This window comes from Podarcis melisellensis, assembly GCF_964234715.1.
Source record: "Podarcis melisellensis genome assembly, chromosome: 8".
Lineage (NCBI taxonomy): Eukaryota > Metazoa > Chordata > Lepidosauria > Squamata > Lacertidae > Podarcis > Podarcis melisellensis.
Window position 1 is genome coordinate 84429548 of NC_138540.1, and position 16658 is coordinate 84446205.

A 16658-nucleotide genomic window follows, 5' to 3' on the forward strand; every position below is an offset into this window, starting at 1 on the left:
CACCACCAACCACCCTTTCCCGGTGCATGCTGGGATTGGCTGCCGTGCCGCGGTGCCTCCTGGGGGTTGAAGTTCTCCTGTCAGGGGACCCGACAGCGGATCCATGGACAGCCGGGAAGGTTAGCCTGTTGTGAGGGGGTTTGTTGGGGTGCGGGAGACGGAGCCCCGCACCGCTGAAGTAACCGCCGCCGCCTCCTCCTCCTCACACTCGCCCTTTGTTGTGTCTTTTCCTGTCACAGAGCCCGGAGCCGCCTCCGCTGCCGCCGGGGAGGACGAGGAAGAGGCCGAGGCCGAGAAGGGCCCTGCCTCGTCGGTGAGAAGCTGGCAAAGGAAAACGCAATTGGGTGGGAGGTGGGGGTCTCTCTCTCGTATCTCCCATGGGGGGTGGTTGGGGGGGGGAAGGTCTGGTCTGACTCCTCCCCCCGGGCCTGCCAGGCAGAAGTTCAACAGGAAAAGCCTCTGCCCCCCTTCCTCCTGCCTTTGTTGTTGTTGTTGTTTAGTCGTGTCCAACTCTTCGTGACCCCCTGGACCAGAGCACGCCAGGCACTTCTGTCTTCCACTGCCTCCCGCAGTTTGGTCAAACTCATGCTGGTAGCTTCGAGAACACTGTCCCACCATCTCGTCCTCTGTCGTCCCCTTCTCCTTGTGCCCTCCATCTTTCCCAACATCAGGGTCTTTTCCAGGGAGTCTTCTCTTCTCATGAGGTGGCCAAAGTCTTGGAGCCTCAGCTTCAGGATCTGTCCTTCCAGTGAGCACTCAGGGCTGATTTCCTTCAGAATGGATCAGTCTGATCTTCTTGCAGTCCATGGGTCTCTCAAGAGTCTCTTCCAGCGCCAGAATTCAAAAGCATCCATTCTTCGGCAATCAACCTTCTTTATGGTCCAGCTCTCACTTCCTTACATCACTACTGGGAAAACCATAGCTTTAACTATACGGACCTTTGTTGGCAAGGTGATGTCTCTGCTTTTTAAGATGCTGTCTAGATTTGTCCTTGCTTTTCTCCCAAGAAGCAGCCTCCTGCCTTGACCAAAGTCTATTTTTTGCCCTTCTCTTTCTGCGCTTTCAAGTTGATCAAAAGAACCACGCATTTCTCAGGAGGCATTCGAAGGCAGCCCCATATCAGGAAGCTTTTAAATGTTTCACGTTTGGCTACGCCCAGAGCATAGCTGTCAACTTTTCCCTTTTCTTGCGAGGAATCCTATTCGGAATAAGATGTATCCTTATGAGGCTTTGCCCTCGGGTGGGAAAAAGTATTGCATCCGGGAAAGGGAAATGGGAGTCAACAGACACTCAAGGAATAGTTTTAGAGAAAAAGCTTTATTTCTACCATCCATGAACTGGTAGAAGGAGCAAGTGTGATTAGAGTCACAAAACAAGCACGAGTTCACAGCCATTTGCACAGAGTATATATTCCCCTTCCAGTTCCCTCCCCTTTCTCCTCCTCCTCTAGAGTCCTGCTTCATGAGTTCCCCTGAGCATGAACAGAAAGCTCCTGTCTTGGGACTCTTGTGGACTCTTGGCACCCTTCCCAGGAAAGGGGAGATGAGAAGCCTTGCAGTTCAGCATGTCCAAGATGTTGCAACTGAATGAGATAAAAGTCAGTTCTCAGGCTTGCTTTGAACAGAGCCTATTCGTTAGCTTTTTGAAGCCTTCTCATGCTGATAAAAGTAACATTTTGCCTTTGCCACAGCATCTTGTGAGAAAGCAGAGGAAAACTTTAGCTGTGGATTTTTAGAAGACAGAAAAGGAATTTGGGACAGTTTTGAGGCCTAGGTGACTTCAGGCCTAGGTGGGGTACCTGTCTTCACCTCCTTAACTATGGGCCAGACTGGCTAGGGAAACCCAGCCAGATGGGTGGGGGGGTATAAATAATAAAATAATAATAATAATAATAATAATAATAATAATAATAATAATAATAATAATAATAATTACTCATACAGTAGAATCGTAGAGTTGGAAGGGTCATCTTCTGACATGATTGAGGGTCACAGAGCCAGAGACTAACGTGGAGGATAAAATCATGATTTGGAATTATGAAAACATAAGACGTAGGACTATGATGTGGAAAACGCTTTGGAATTCAGACTGTAAGAAGTAAAAAAAAATACAATTTGGAAGACAATTGGACTTTTTTATTTTTATTGGATTTAATTTGATATGATAAGTTAATTGGATGTTCTTATTGGAAAATTAATAAACACTTAAAAAAAAGGTTGGGTTATGTAGGGTCGTGCAAGGGACGCCTTTTCCCACAGCTGAGCCAATGGTGAGCTGGTGAGCACCTTCCGGTTGATGGGACCGGCCACTCTGGGCGGCTCCCAACAGAATACTAAAAACACGATAAAACATTGAACATTAAAAACTTCCCTAAGAAAGAGCTTGGTTTGATCCAGCACAACACATTCTGCGTTATTCGGTTCACATTTTAAGAATTATGTAGCCCAGATGGGTTATGCCTCGACTGTTAGAGATCCCAAGAAGGAACAACTGGTTTGTAAATTGAATATATGACATTGTAGGGGAAGGAATTGTAAGAGCTGGAAGGTATCACCAAGTGTCATCTTGTCCAACCCCCTGCAATGCAGGAATCTCAGCTAAAGCATCCATGGCAGATGGCCACCTAACCTCTGCTTAAAAACCTCCAAGGTAGGAGAACCCGCATCCTCCCCAAGGGAGACCGTTCCAAACCCTCTCTTCAGCGCTCGGTCGGAGCAAATGTCAGTTGGGGTTTTCAGCAGGTCACTGTTTGCTCTGATTCAGCTTTAAAGAGTGGGTTTTCACGGGGTATTGTGTGGAGCTGTGGGTAAAACCTCAGCGCCTAGGGCTTGCCAATCACATGGTCGGCGGTTCGAATCCCCGTGGCAGGGTGAGCTCCCGTCTTTCAGTCCCAGCTCCTGCCCACCTAGCAGTTCGAAAGCACCCCTAAGTGCAAGTAAATAAATAGGTACTGCTTTATAGCGGGAAGGTAAGCGGTGTTTCCGTGTGCTGCGCTGGTGCTGGCTCGCCAGAGCAGCTTCATCATGCTGGCCACATGATCCGGAAGTTTCTCCGGACAGCGCTGGCCCCCGGCCTCTTAAGTGAGATGGGCGCACAACCCCTGAGTCGGACACAACTGGCCCGCACGGGCAGGGGTACCTTTACCTTTCACGGGGAAAGCTCCAGAGTGAAAAAGAAAAAAGAAAGCACTTGGACCCAGAGATTTAAAGCACAGAGGATCATGCCTGGAAAGATTGGAGGAAAGGCAGGTGTGGAGAAGTCCTCATAATTTCATCTTTTGGAATTTTAATTACTGTTAGGTGGCTGTGGCCACTGTGTTCTCTGTGTAGATCCACGGTGAAGAGATTTCATATGTCAGAAAGAAGTGAGCAAGTGAACTGTTAAGTGCCATGGAGGAGCAATAAGTGGCGAGGTTCAGTTATGCAATGGTAGATTTAGGTTAAACAATAAAACAAACTTCTCAGTAGCTTAGGAACAACATTTTCCAACTTAATTCACCTTTCCTTCCTTTTTTTTTTTTATACAGGATTCAGATTCTGACAACGAAGCCGGAGCTTCTGGTGAAACTGAAAGTAGGTGTCCCATTTGAGGAGCTCCTATGTATGGGTTTGGGCCTGTGCGGGTGGATGTTTACATCAGTGATGCAGTTGACCACAACGTATACAAAATAAAGGCCACAGATACCTGCATAAATCTGAAAATGTACTGTCATTATGTCACCTTGACTTGTGTAACTTTCTGGCTAAGGATGCCAGTCTAACCCTACATATCTGGGAGTAAGCCCCATTGACTTCAGTAGCACTTACATCTGAGTAGAACTGGCTAGGGTTGTGCTATAATATCTATTTTTACTTAAGTACATGGGTTTTTCCTGCAGAGCAGCCAGTGGTTCATTCTTTTGACTATAGTTGCAGACTGGAAGCAATGTATTTTTAGGGTTAGGGTTAGGCACTTGGAATTTCATCCATCAGGTTAGCAGTGCGCCTTCCCATATCTGATAACTCATGAGTTAAATCAGCTACCAAGGAGACCCTTTCAAGTTCCTGAAAATCCTTCTGTATTTAAAGCTTTTTTTCAGAAAGGTGTGGGGCTGACCCTATGATTAAGCAATCAATTGGGCAACCTTGGGCAGCAAGTTGGTCCGTTTTGTTTACTATTTTTACTACTTTTAAAATTTTGTCTTTGTCGCCAAAATGTTTTTTGTCAGTCTCTGGGTGGAGAAGCTGCAGTCTCACATCCATTATTGATCTTTTGTGTTGAAAAATGAAGCAGTTATTGGGAAGAACCAGTTTCTAACACAGGTCTTTCCCCTTGCCCCTCAGATTCCTACTACAGTGGTGCCCCACAAGACGAACGCCTCGCAAGACGAAAAACCCGCTAGACGAAAGGGTTTTCCGTTTTGGAGGCGCTTCGCAAAACGAATTTCCCTATGGGGTTGCTTCACAAGACGAAAAAATCTTGTGTCCCCCAGCGGGTTTTTTTTGCTTTTTTCGCCCTTTTCCTATGCCGCTAAGCCGCTTATCAGCTGTTCCGCTGATAAGCCGCTTAACAGCTGATCGCTGGAAGCCGCTTGACAGCTCTAGCACTAATCCGCTAAGCTGTCAATGGGCTTGCTTCTCAAGACGAAAACCGCTAGACGAAGAGAATCGCGGAACGAATTCTTTTCATCTAGCGAGGCACCACTGTATCTCTTTCCATTGTTATGAAAGGTTTAGTTTTGACTGCAGTTCATTAGCAGTGCATGATAGCAGGCTTTTGAGCAACACAAACTTTTCTGCAGGTGAGATCTCATAATATTGTCCAGAGGTTCTGGACATTTGAGATTCATTGTGTCTAACTTTATGGATCTCTCTCTTTCTCTTGCCAGTGGATTTTCTACGAAACCTCTTGTCCCGAACACTGGGCTTAGGCAGTGAGAAGCCTGAGAAGGTGCTGGATGAGCTGACGTTGGATGGTGTGAGCAGGTTCATGCTGTCTGAAAAATGTAAGCCAGCACTCCGTTTTCAGGTGGGCTTGGACCTGGGTGGAATTCTGGCAGCCTCTTGGTTTAACGCCCTTTGCCAAGCCACCAAAAAAACACTGAGATGAAGCAGTGCTAGGATAAAGCTGAAACAGACCTCTTACTTTTAGAAAATTAATCTGTTTTTTTATAAAGTAATATTTATTAAAGGTTTAAGGGTTACAGAAAGAAAAAAAGGAAAACACAAAATTAAACAAAACAACACATCACAATAAAGAAAAAAACCCCAGAAAACACTACTTATCTTAACAAAACAAAAACAGAAACAATTAAAAACACAACGAATATTCCCATAACTTATCTTTCATTTGCTTGTTTCCTTGACCTCCTCACACCTCCCTTTTTTGTATTCTAGTTCAGTTAGCTATTTCAGCAAATCGTTTCCATCTTTCTCAGTTTTTGTCCTATAACTTGTCTTGACATAATCTAACTTTACTTTTCCTCCTTTAGCCGATTAACAATCTATTTTTACTTAATCCTTTATAACATTTCTGCTAAAGCCACATAACTTCATTCCAACATCCTTCTAACATTCATTAATTTTACAATGTTTCTGTAAATAATCTTTAAATTTCTTCCAATCTTCTTCCACCGACTCTTCTCCCTGGTCTCGGATTCTGCCAGTCATTTCCGCCAGTTCCATATAGTCCATCAACTTCATCTGCCATAGAAAATTCATCTGGGCCAAAGCTCAGACTTTTTTCATTTCTAGAGATACTGATAATTTTTATATATTTCTTTATACCCCATCCTTTCCCTAACTCAAGGTGGCTTACAGATAAAATCATAGAATTGTACAGTTGGAAAAGACCTGAAGGGTCATTTAATCCAACCCCCTGCAGTGCAGGAATCTCAGCTAAAGCATCCACAACTGGTATAAACCAGTTGAAACAAATAAAGACCAAAAGTAGGAGCCCACAGTGTTGCTACAGGGCTGGGGATAGGTGTGAGACTGTTATCATCTAAACAATGGAGATTTAAAAAGCGCTTCCTTCTTTTTTTGTTGTAGGCAAGAAGGTAGTATGTATGGTGGGAGCAGGAATCTCAACTGGTGAGTTTCACAAGGGCTTTTTTGAGCATGCGCTTCTTTCATTTTTTTTGGTTGTGTCGAAAGGAAGGAATAGAGCAGGCTGTGTTTCTGGCCAGCATGTAATGTGTCTATGTGTCAGAGGCCTCTCTAGTCACAACAGTGATATATGATCCCACCTATGGGGGCTCTGACACTTCTTAAATTGAAATGTTCATCTGTCTTTCCAGAGATGAGGGTCAGCCTAGAATGAGTTGCTTTCTGCTCAGTCTGTTGGTTCTGTTAACGGAAAAATCTGAGGGCTCCCTTGGACAAAAAAACAAAGACACCAACCAGGATAACCTGGAGCAAAACAGCAGCCTGTAGGCTTGGCCTTTATTGAACTGTTGCAACAGGGTGTTCCCCTCACTTGCAGGAGAGAGAAAAAAAACACAGAAAAATGGTGTGCAAGACCTTATAAAAACTTTTGAAATTCCCATCCTGTAGGTCAAGCCCACCCCCAGAAACATCATGCATACATTACAGAAAGGAGGGGTTGAGGGAGGAGTTGTGGTAACCTGAGTGTCCTGTCACCTGGCTGATTCCTTTCTCCCCCTCCCCATGAGTCATTTTCAGAAGACAAAATTCAGAAGACATTTTCAGTTTCCTGCCCCCTGAGGGAAGATCTGATCATTGTCCTTTGTTCCAGTCCATGCTGAATCCACTCCCATATGGAAGTTCTTTGTGATCAAGGGATTACGGCTGGCCTATATCAAACTTTCCCCATTTTGTAGTCCTTCCTTCATGGAGTAAAATAAAAGTGGAACAGTGCAAATCCGATGTATGGTTGATTTTGTATGAATTTATAACAGAAGCGTAGCGTATGTAGTGTGTGAGTGTGAGTGTGTGTGAAGTTTGTACAAACTGAATGATGGGGGGTGGGTTCCTGCTACAGTTCACTTGCAGCCTAGTACCAGCTATCCAAAGTCTTCTCCTGTCCTGCCACCAGAAATTTGTTTTATAAACTAAGAGATGTGATTTGACCTGAAAGATTCTGCATGCATATCACGCGTTCTGCCACTGATCCATGACTCCTCCCAGGATAAAGTAGCTAAAGGCTGCACACCTAGCATGTACATATTTTAAAACTCTGTAGTATTTAGGGTGGCTAAAGCTATTTGTCTGATGTCAAAGTATTGATAACCAAGTCTATTGGATCAGCACTTGATACAGATATCCCTTGCCTGAAATATTGTTTGTGACCAGTCTGGCCTCTTTTTAAGCTGCCTGCTTAAAAAGCCTTTCAGGCAGTTTCCTGATCTTCCCCGCCAATGCGCACCTACCAGCGAAGAATCAGGTGTATTCAAGGGCAATGCTGAAACCCAACAGGTCTGTTGATTGTCCCCTGTGAGATGTGCACACACTGAAACCTGTCTCAGAACCCTCTGTAACACGAGGATTTTTCTTGACAGACAAGTCAATGTAGAAAGTGTCCTTCATGGTGGTTTTTTTTTCAAAATAACTGGCTTAGGTCATACTCTATGATTAAGCTGGACTGATCCAGCAGGGCTCTTTTTGTGTTCTCTGTTTGAATCATAGAATCAAAGGGTTGGAAGGGACTCCGAGGGCCAACCCCCTGCAGTGCAAAAAATCTGCTGCCCACTGTGAAGCTCAAACCAATGGCCCCAAGATTAAGAGTCTCCTGCTCTAACAACTGAAGCATCCATGGGGTTGGAACCAAAAAGCAGCAAACACACTAATGCTGGCATCAGTACATGCACACATCGGATAATCTTAACCAGGGTCTGGGGGGTAGGGCAAGTCTCTGGTAGGATTTTCGGGTTAAGTACTTAATTCATTCTGGAGGTCAGTTCTTAACCTGAAACTGTTCTTAACCTGAAGCACCACTTTAGCTAATGGGGCCTCCTGCTGCTGCCGCGCCGCCGGAGCACGATTTCTGTTCTCATCCTGAAGCAAAGTTCTTAACCTGAAGCACTATTTCTGGGTTAGCGGAGTCTGTATCCTGAAGCGTATGTAAGCTGAAGCATATGTAACCCGAGCTACCACTGTACTGAATTTCTTAACAAAGTGACATTGTGCCTCTCAGCTGCAGGGATACCTGATTTCCGCTCCCCAGGCACGGGGCTCTACGCCAACTTGCAGCAGTACAACCTGCCGTACCCTGAAGCCATCTTTGAGATCAGCTATTTCAAGGTACCACACTTAGCCATCTGCCTGCAAGCTGGCATCAGCTGAAAACGCCATGTTTGATTGTTTGCTCTTTGTGTGACTGATTGTATTTCTCTGCCTTGATTTAGCAACACCCGGAGCCATTCTTTGCCTTGGCCCGAGAACTGTACCCGGGGCAATTCAAGGTATGCTTTCTTTTGCATTGTCCCTAATTTAGAGTTAAAACATGGTTCAGGGAGAGGGGATTGGATATCATATGTTTTGGGAGGGTTTGGGGTTAGGGAGGTCAGGACTGGGTTCTGTCCCCAGATTTCAGCCAGGACTGTAACTTCTAACTTGTTTGTGGATTTCCTTGACGTTTTAAAGTCTCTTGGGATGTTTGAGACATTTTGATTTTTTTTCAGCAGTTCCCTTTTAACTGTTGAGGGAAGCGTTCACTTCTTTTGGACTTGGTGCCATGGATTTAAAGAAGGGAAAGCTATATGTCTCCTCCTCATTTTCAGCACAGCATATGTAGGAGGCAGCTTTGTGACAAAGCCATGTATACCTGTTTGCAGCTCTGGTTTGTGGAGCACGATGGGAGCTGGATTTCTCCAGGGTTTTCTTCCCAGTTCAAATGAGTTGAGGGGATGTGGATCTTGAATCCGGAAGAGGGCTCCTGTTGGTGGGAAGAGGCCTGGAATTCCGGGTCTCTATTACCACTCTCTGATTAATCCTCGTTCCCTGCTTTGCACTACTAGCTCTTGGTTTGGGGAGAGGAGGACCCCTCTCTCTGAGTCCCTGTACCCCTACCTCTATTAGGCACTGCTGCCTGTTTGTCCATAACCTCTGGGCCTCATAGGGATAGCATGGGGAAGTGAAAAATGTTGCCCCATTTGCTTCCTCTAATAATAATAATAAATAAATAAATTTTATTTATACCCCACCCTCCCCAGCCAAGACCGGGCTCAGGGCGGCTAACACCAGGTATAAAACAATTGATTAAAATACAACTTAAAAACAAGATTAAAATACAACATGCAGCCTCATTTCAGCAGAAACTCAAATCAAAAACTTTTTGGGGATGAAAACGTCAAATCTTCACCAAGGCCAACTATCCAGACTGGTCCTACGTGGGCCAGAAAAAAGCCAGGGAAGTCCCCAAAGAGGAGTTCCATCACAGAAGGAGAAAGGAAAAAGGGTGAGGAGATCAAGGTGATTCCAAGCCAAGGCCCTGCAGAAAGAAATCAGATGCTGCAGGGCCCTGGTCTCATAAGACAGAGCATTCCACCAGGCCGGGGCTAGTGTTGAAAAGGCCCTGTTTCTGGTTGAGGCTAATAAAATAATAAAATGCTAATTGCATGCAAATAGGCAGCAACAGGAAAGAGCAGGAGCAGCAGGACCAGGAAGCACCAGAGAGTAGCAGTTTGGCCCTTGCAGGAGTGCCCAGCAATGCCTACCCTGTTGCCAGCCCTGTTCCTTGAGTTCCAGTAAACCACCGCCTACCACATCTGTTTCCAAGAATAGTGGCTTAGCCTGGGGCTCTGCTCTTTTTCAGCCCACTGTCTGCCACTACTTCATGCGCCTCTTGAAGGAGAAAGGGATGCTGTTGCGCTGCTACACACAGGTGGGTAAAACCAACCTTCTTGTGGATCACAAAAGAGGGCAAGTGAATCAGCCTAGAGGACTTAGGCTTTTTTATTTTAAAATGTTGGAGACATCTGGTGAGCCTGGTGGTATTGCTCTGCAGGCCAACCCTGCTTCCAGAAGTCACTCTAGATGGATAAGAGGGAAGATTGGAGGTTAGTATCCCAGAACTCAGTGGAAGCAGAGCCAACCACCAGCCCTTTAGCCATTCCTGGTTCTTTCTTCACTGCATGGCATACAAATAGTAAAAATGCTTCAGCAGGAAGGCTATGCAGCCCCAATGCCAGAACCACTTGTCTCAGTCAGTAGGTTGACCTCTGTTCCCATGGGCATTGCAGTTCTTTGCCCTATTACAGAGAAGGAGCCTTTGACACATCAGAAGCATCTCTTAGAATTGTGCTCCTTGTTGCTTGCTGCCCCTAGTCAGCTTTCGCTCTTATGTGGGCAGCCATTTGGGATTAGAGAATTTCTCCCGCTCGCTTGTCCTGGACACTTTCTCTGTCCTTCTCAGAACATAGACACCTTGGAGCGGGTGGCTGGCCTGGATCAGGATGACCTCGTGGAAGCTCATGGCACCTTCTTCACTTCCCACTGCATCCATTCTGGCTGCAAAAAGTCATACACCCTGGAGTGGATGAAAGGTGATGCTCCATTGTGTGTGTGTGTGTGTGTGTTGCAGGGGGTGGGGGGGGGAGGGCAGTCATGGGATCCTAGAGGGAGGACTGAAGGGGTATACAATAGAAATAAAACTTCCTTTGGGGAAATCCTGCGGAATCTCTTGGACGTGGCTTTGATCATAAAATCATAGAGTTGGAAGAGACCACAAGGGCCACTGAGTCCAACCCCCTGCCAAGCAGGAAACACCATCAGAGCACTCCTGACATATGGTTGTCAAGCCTCTGCTTAAAGACCTCCAAGGAAGGAGACTCCACCACACTCCTTGGCAGCAAATTCCACTGTCAAACAGCTCTTACTGTCAGGAAGTTCTTCCTAATGTTGAGGTGGAATCTTCTTTCTTGTAGTTTGGATCCATTGATCCGTGTCCGCTTCTCTGGAGCAGCAGAAAACAACCTTTCTCCCTCCTCTATGTGACATCCTTTTATATATTTGAACATGACTATCATATCACCCCTTAACCTCCTCTTCTCCAGGCTAAACATGCCCAGCTCCCTTAGCCGTTCCTCATAAGGCATCGTTTCCAGGCCTTTGACCATTTTGGTTGCCCTCCTCTGGACACGTTCCAGTTTGTCAGTGTCCTTCTTGAACTGTGGTGCCCAGAACTGGACACAGTACTCCAGGTGAGGTCTGACCAGAGCAGAATACAGTGGCACTATTACTTCCCTATTGATGCAGCCCAGAATTACATTGGCTTTTTTAGCTGCCGCGTCACACTGTTGGCTCATGTCAAGTTTGTGGTCAACCAAGACTCCTAGATCCTTTTCACATGTACTGCTCTCAAGCCAGGTGTCACCCATCTTGTATTTGTGCCTCTCTTTTTTTTTTTTTGCCCAAGTGCAATACTTTACATTTCTCCCTGTTAAAATTCATCTTGTTTGTTTCGGCCCAGTTCTCTAATCTGTCTAGGTCGTTTCGAAGTGTGATCCTGTCCTCTGGGGTGTTAGCCACCCCTCCCAGTTTGGTGTCATCTGCAAATTTGATCAGGATGCCCTTGAGTCCATCAGCCAAATCGTTGATAAAGATGTTGAATAAGACCGGGCCCAAGACAGAACCCTGTGGCACCCCACTAGTCACTCTTCTCCAGGATGAAGAGGAACCATTGATGAGCACCCTTTGGGTTCGGTCAGTCAGCCAGTTACAAATCCACTGAGTGGTAGCATAGTCAAGACCGCATTTTACCAGCTTCTTTACAAGAATATCATGGGGCAACTTGTCAAATGCCTTGCTGAAATCAAGGTAGGCTACATCCACTGCGTTCCCTGCGATACCTTTTGGTAGAGAGGAAGCAATGTGTGATAGGTTGCCACTTCTAGGTGGTGAGATAACCGTGGTTTCCATACTGTGTGAATGCTGCTGCTGAAGGAGCCACTGCTGCCTGTGATTTCAGCGTGCCAACTCGGTCACCCAAGGTATAAAAGAGTAGCTGCTTGTTTGTCCAGTAAGGAGGCAAGTGTGGGTGTGTCAGAAAATGGGCTTACTGCCCGTGGACTGCATTCAGTTACATTTTCTAGCATTCCAGACCTCTCCTGGTATGTCCCACAGAGGACCTTACAGTCTTCAAACAAAAACATCTTGGAGGTTAGGCTGGCCTCAACCAGAGCCAGGGCTTTTTCGGCTGTGGCCCCGACTTGGTGGAACGCTCTGTCACAAGAGACTAGGGCCCTGCGGGACTTGACATCTTTCTGCAGGGCCTGCAAGACAGAGCTGTTCCACCAGGCCTTTGGCCAGGGCACAGCCTGACCTCCTCCTTTGGCAATCCTCACAGAACTCTAGCCCAGTGGTTGCCATTAATCTGATTTGAATTGATTTTATAATGAATTGATTTTAGTATATTGTATCATTTTACTGGGCGGGATATAAATAAAAAATTATTATTATTGTCTGTTTCCTTTCAGAAAAGATATTCTCATCTCTCATTCCAAAGTGTGAGAAATGTCAAAGTGTTGTGAAGCCAGGTGAGTTTATCTTCTGAAAGGTCCCATCCCAAGTCCCCTCCCCGCAACACATCTCAAAATCCTTTGTTGTAGATTTGATTCAAACACAAAGGCAGAGGGGTTAGAAATTTGCTGCAGCTGTTTTTTGTTTCTGATGAAAACTGAGATTATCAAGAAGCTGCAGTCTATTCTCTCACAGAATCTCTCCACTCATGCAGTCCTGACTTTCCCCCCTTCTCTACTCAGATATCGTGTTCTTTGGGGAGAACTTGCCCTCTCGTTTCTTCTCGCTGATGCAGTCAGTAAGTGTCCTGGTTGCTTTTCCCTCAGAGTCAGGATTCTTGTAGCCCCATATTCACAGATCTGCAAAGCCCCATGACCTCTGGACCCTTATGTTAACTGCTGAAGTTTGCACAAATGCACTAGATATTGAATCGGTGGTAAATTTTGTGGCTTTTAAAATGTATTTTGATTGGGTTATGTCAGTTTACTATATTGTAAGCCTCCCAGGGTTTATGTAAAGAGGGAACCTGGATTTTTAAAAAAGTGTTGACCAGAAATGGGAGCACAGCGCACCTTGTGAATGTGCAAAGCAGCTTCAGAACTGCGCCCCTCCATAATTCACATGGGGGAGGCCTGCAGCAGAGAGCTGTGCATAGAGGTACACAGTCACCTGCTCAGTCACTTTGGAGTGAGAGGAGAGTCGGTGATCTCAGTGGTTGGAGTCCCCTTAGTGACTACCCCAGGAAGCATTGTCCTTGCTCACAGCTGGATCTCAGTGATGCTGTCAGAGAGCCAAATCTGTAGGCTGTGTAATGCTATGACAGGCCTACTATATCATTCTAGATGGCTGGGATTAGTAAAACATTTATCAAGGGGTAGGGAAAATGGAAACAGCAGATTGGGCTATAAATAGGTACAAAAGAGAAGTCTTTGTCGAGGGGGTTAAGGAAAACCCTGCACCAAAGATGCTCATGAGGAATTAATGCATTCAGAGCAGCCCTGTAAATAGGTTATAACTGACTCTCACATTGTTCACTGTGGGCTTGTTAGCTCAGCACACTTCAGTTTGTGGCCAGAAATTACTCTGCGTGCAGCACGCCAGCATTTAATGCTCATGCATTCCAGGAGTCTGTGGTTTTCTTCTCTGCTGAAAAGCTGCAATTGCTTACCACCCTCATGGGCTTTGAACCACAGAATTCTCCCATGAACTATAATGAATGTAACTATGTTCGAATCGTGTGGCTTGTCTAGCCCAGCCAGTAGATGATAACTGGGTTCAGGGCAATGCACCCAAAGGGTGCAAATAGCCTCTTTGTGGTTTTGGAGAGGAGAAGGGAGGTACTGAAACATAGCTAGGGAGCCTGCGGCGGTATTTCTGTGGTGCTCACAATCCTTCACAGCATCCCCCCCTCTCCTTCCCTCCTGCTTGCAGGATTTCCGTAACGTGGACTTGCTTATTATCATGGGCACCTCCCTACAGGTCCAACCCTTTGCCTCTCTCGTCAGCAGGTAGGTAAACTTCTGCCATGTAGGCACTGTGGCTGAGGGGTGACTATTGCTTGTTAAAGCAACACTACCATAGCCATTTTTTCCTATCTCCTTTCAAGGGTACCAACAAACACACCACGGCTCCTGATCAATAAGGAGAAGACTGGAGAGGTAAGATCAGGTGTGGTACAGACTATGGCCCTCCGCGGTTTGGTATTCTGGGTTGAAAAGCTTCTCAGGTACTGGAATAATTGCTTTTGTTACTGTAATTGCAGCAGGGAGAACATTTTCCTGACACCAACTTCTACTCTGCTCTCAGTAGAAATGGTGGGACACGCAAGCAAGGCTGTGGTTTTAATGCCGTCAACTCTGTGCTTTATTTGGGACAGAACTGAACCCCAGCAAATCCAGTTTCCAGTAACAGTTATTTTCATAGTTGAGTGCTAATGGGGACCTTGTTTACAGTTGCACAAAAACTTGCCCAAGATATCAACAACAACTTAGTCTCTTGAGCAAGTGATATATAGGGGCAGAATTGGAGCCTTCCATGAAGACAGTTAACTTTAAGTGTGATGATACTGATAACAACAGTGAAGAATCCATGAAACAGTCATTCCCTCTCGCTCCCAGTGATAGGTACCATCTTGGAGCCATTGCGAGACTCTCTTTATGCTTTCTGTCTCTTTGCAGAGTGATCCTTTCATGTCCCTGATGGGCTACGGCTGTGGAATGGACTTTGATTCAGAGAAGGCATACAGGCACGTGACCTTTGGGACTGGGCTGGGAACAGAAGCTGAGCCAATGATGCTACCACTGGATGGTGGCGGCCCGGGGTGTTGCTCAGAACAGAGCAGCTAGTAAAGTGGAGGCTCTTGGGCAAGAGGACATGGTGTTTGGGTTGTACCTCTCTTGAATCTGCACTGTTAACGCTTTGTGAGTGAGTACAGTAGCCTAGAAGCACAGATGGTGACCACTCTCTCTTTGACTCCTTCCCAGTGAGAGCCAGTGTGGTGCAGTGGTTAAGAGCGGTAGACTCGTAATCTGGTGAACCGGGTTCGCTTCCCCGCTCCTCCACATGCAGCTGCTGGGTGACCTTGGGCTAGTCAAACTTCTTTGAAATCTCTCAGCCCAACTCACCTCACAGAGTGTTTGTTGTGGGGGAGGAAGGGAAAGGAGAATGTTAGCCGCTTTGAGACTCCTTCGGGTACTGATAAAGTGGGATATCAAATCCAAACCCTTCTTCCCTTCCATCTGTAATTTTGGGAGGATAACACTGACCTTGCAAGGAACCCCGAAAGAATGTACATGAATTGTTTTGAGTGTTTAGAGAGCACTGTATGTTGTTCACTAAAGCATAATTCTTTTGTGGGGGGCCTCCCATCTTCTCTTGTAGGGATGTTGCCTGGCTTGGAGACTGTGACGAGGGCTGCCTGGCATTGGCCGAGCTGCTGGGATGGAAGGTACCTATCCTGTTAAGGGACCACTGGGGGTGCAGCCCAGATAAAACATAAACAAGTTACATTTGGGTTTTGTCTCATATCCTACCTAGACTTGCCATCCTTACAACATCTCCATTCTACCTTGTCTCTCAGTGAGATTCCCAGCTTGTTTTCTTTTCTTTCAGACGGAGCTGGAGGAACTGGTGAAAAAGGAGCACGCTGCCATAGATGCCAAGTCAGGCGGGGCGAGTGCCTCCCACCCTCTAACCAAGGAGCAGAAGGAAAAGCCATCCCCAAAGAAGGAAAAGCCCCCTGACAGCAAAGAGTGAAGAGGTTTGACAGGACAGGAGGGACGTTTGCTGTGGAGGAATTAAAAATCAACGTGGCCACAGGCTGAGTGATCCTTGTGGCTTGTTGACTTGCCTGACTTGACTTCTGTAAGGGATGTGGAAGCCCAGGATCAACAGAAATATTCTTCTTGGGAGATAATGAAGTGGGGAATCCAAGCTGGGTTGTGGAATGGAAGTGAGGAGATGCCCAGGTAGCAACGCACAAAGTCTTTCTGCTGACTTTGGGGGTGTTTGATTGAAGCCCCAAATTGCTGAAATCATGAGCGAGAAGGTGGATTCTTGAATTAGCAATATTAATATTTCTTTGGGGTTGAGTTCCATTCATTTATGCTTCTGTTTCGTTTATTAACTTCCAACTAACCTGTGCTATGTCTGAAGGCCAATGGAGGGAGTGATGAACAAAACCAGCCTTGGTCTTAACTATGCCCTCTCGCTCTTTTTCCTGGAGAACAGATTCTTTCTTTGGCACCAGTGTGGCCAAGAAAGGCAGTTGGGGAGAGTGGTTGTCCCGAGGGGGTTATCTGATAACCCTCTTGACCTCTGGAAGGTTGCAATTTTGCAAGAGTACTTTTAAGCTTTTGCCTTGATTGTTTTGCATTAAGCTATTATAAGTGGCAATTAAATTCAAGCACCTTGATCTAAGGACAGGATATTGTGTCTCTTTGCTCCTCTCCTTCAAGCACTTCCTCGCATGCAGGGCCTTTTCTGGTTGGGCTGTTGGATTGTCAGTGTCTTTGGTTGCTTTTTATTATATAACCTTTCCAAAAGAAAATCGGAGTAGGTCTCAGCAGATTAAAAAAACAAATATTACCGTATTTTTCGCCCTATAGGGCGCACCGGCCCTTAGGGCGCACTTATTTTTGTGTGTGGGGGGGGAAATAAAGAAAAATATTTCCCCCCCCCCCGAGCCCCAAAGAGCAAAGA

General features: G+C 46.0%; 1 protein-coding gene across 2 annotated transcripts; it reads left to right on the top strand.

Annotated features, from left to right (window-relative positions):
* The first annotated feature begins 6 nt into the window (after nt 1-6).
* On the top strand, nt 7-16376 carry SIRT2 (sirtuin 2). Of its 2 annotated transcripts, XM_081922258.1 has the most exons (16): nt 7-119; nt 240-313; nt 3527-3572; nt 4868-4984; nt 6030-6071; nt 8134-8240; nt 8345-8401; nt 9754-9822; nt 10354-10483; nt 12416-12475; nt 12701-12756; nt 13890-13966; nt 14065-14116; nt 14636-14703; nt 15339-15405; nt 15570-16376. In XM_081922258.1, exons 1-16 carry the CDS (start codon nt 104-106, stop codon nt 15711-15713), a joined length of 1182 nt encoding a protein of 393 aa, XP_081778384.1. In that variant the 5' UTR covers nt 7-103; the 3' UTR covers nt 15714-16376. The 2 variants fall into 2 exon arrangements, with proteins under 2 accessions (XP_081778384.1, XP_081778385.1); XM_081922259.1 differs by lacking the exons at nt 7-119; nt 240-313 and adding an exon at nt 2547-2649.
* The last annotated feature ends 282 nt before the right edge of the window (nt 16377-16658 follow it).

Excerpts from the sequence above, each read along its gene's own strand:
- SIRT2 (XM_081922258.1), top strand. Across the intron at positions 13,967-14,064 it reads TTTGCCTCTCTCGTCAGCAG|GGTACCAACAAACACACCAC; the intron begins GTAGGTAAACTT and ends TCTCCTTTCAAG. Across the intron at positions 15,406-15,569 it reads CCGAGCTGCTGGGATGGAAG|ACGGAGCTGGAGGAACTGGT; the intron begins GTACCTATCCTG and ends CTTTTCTTTCAG.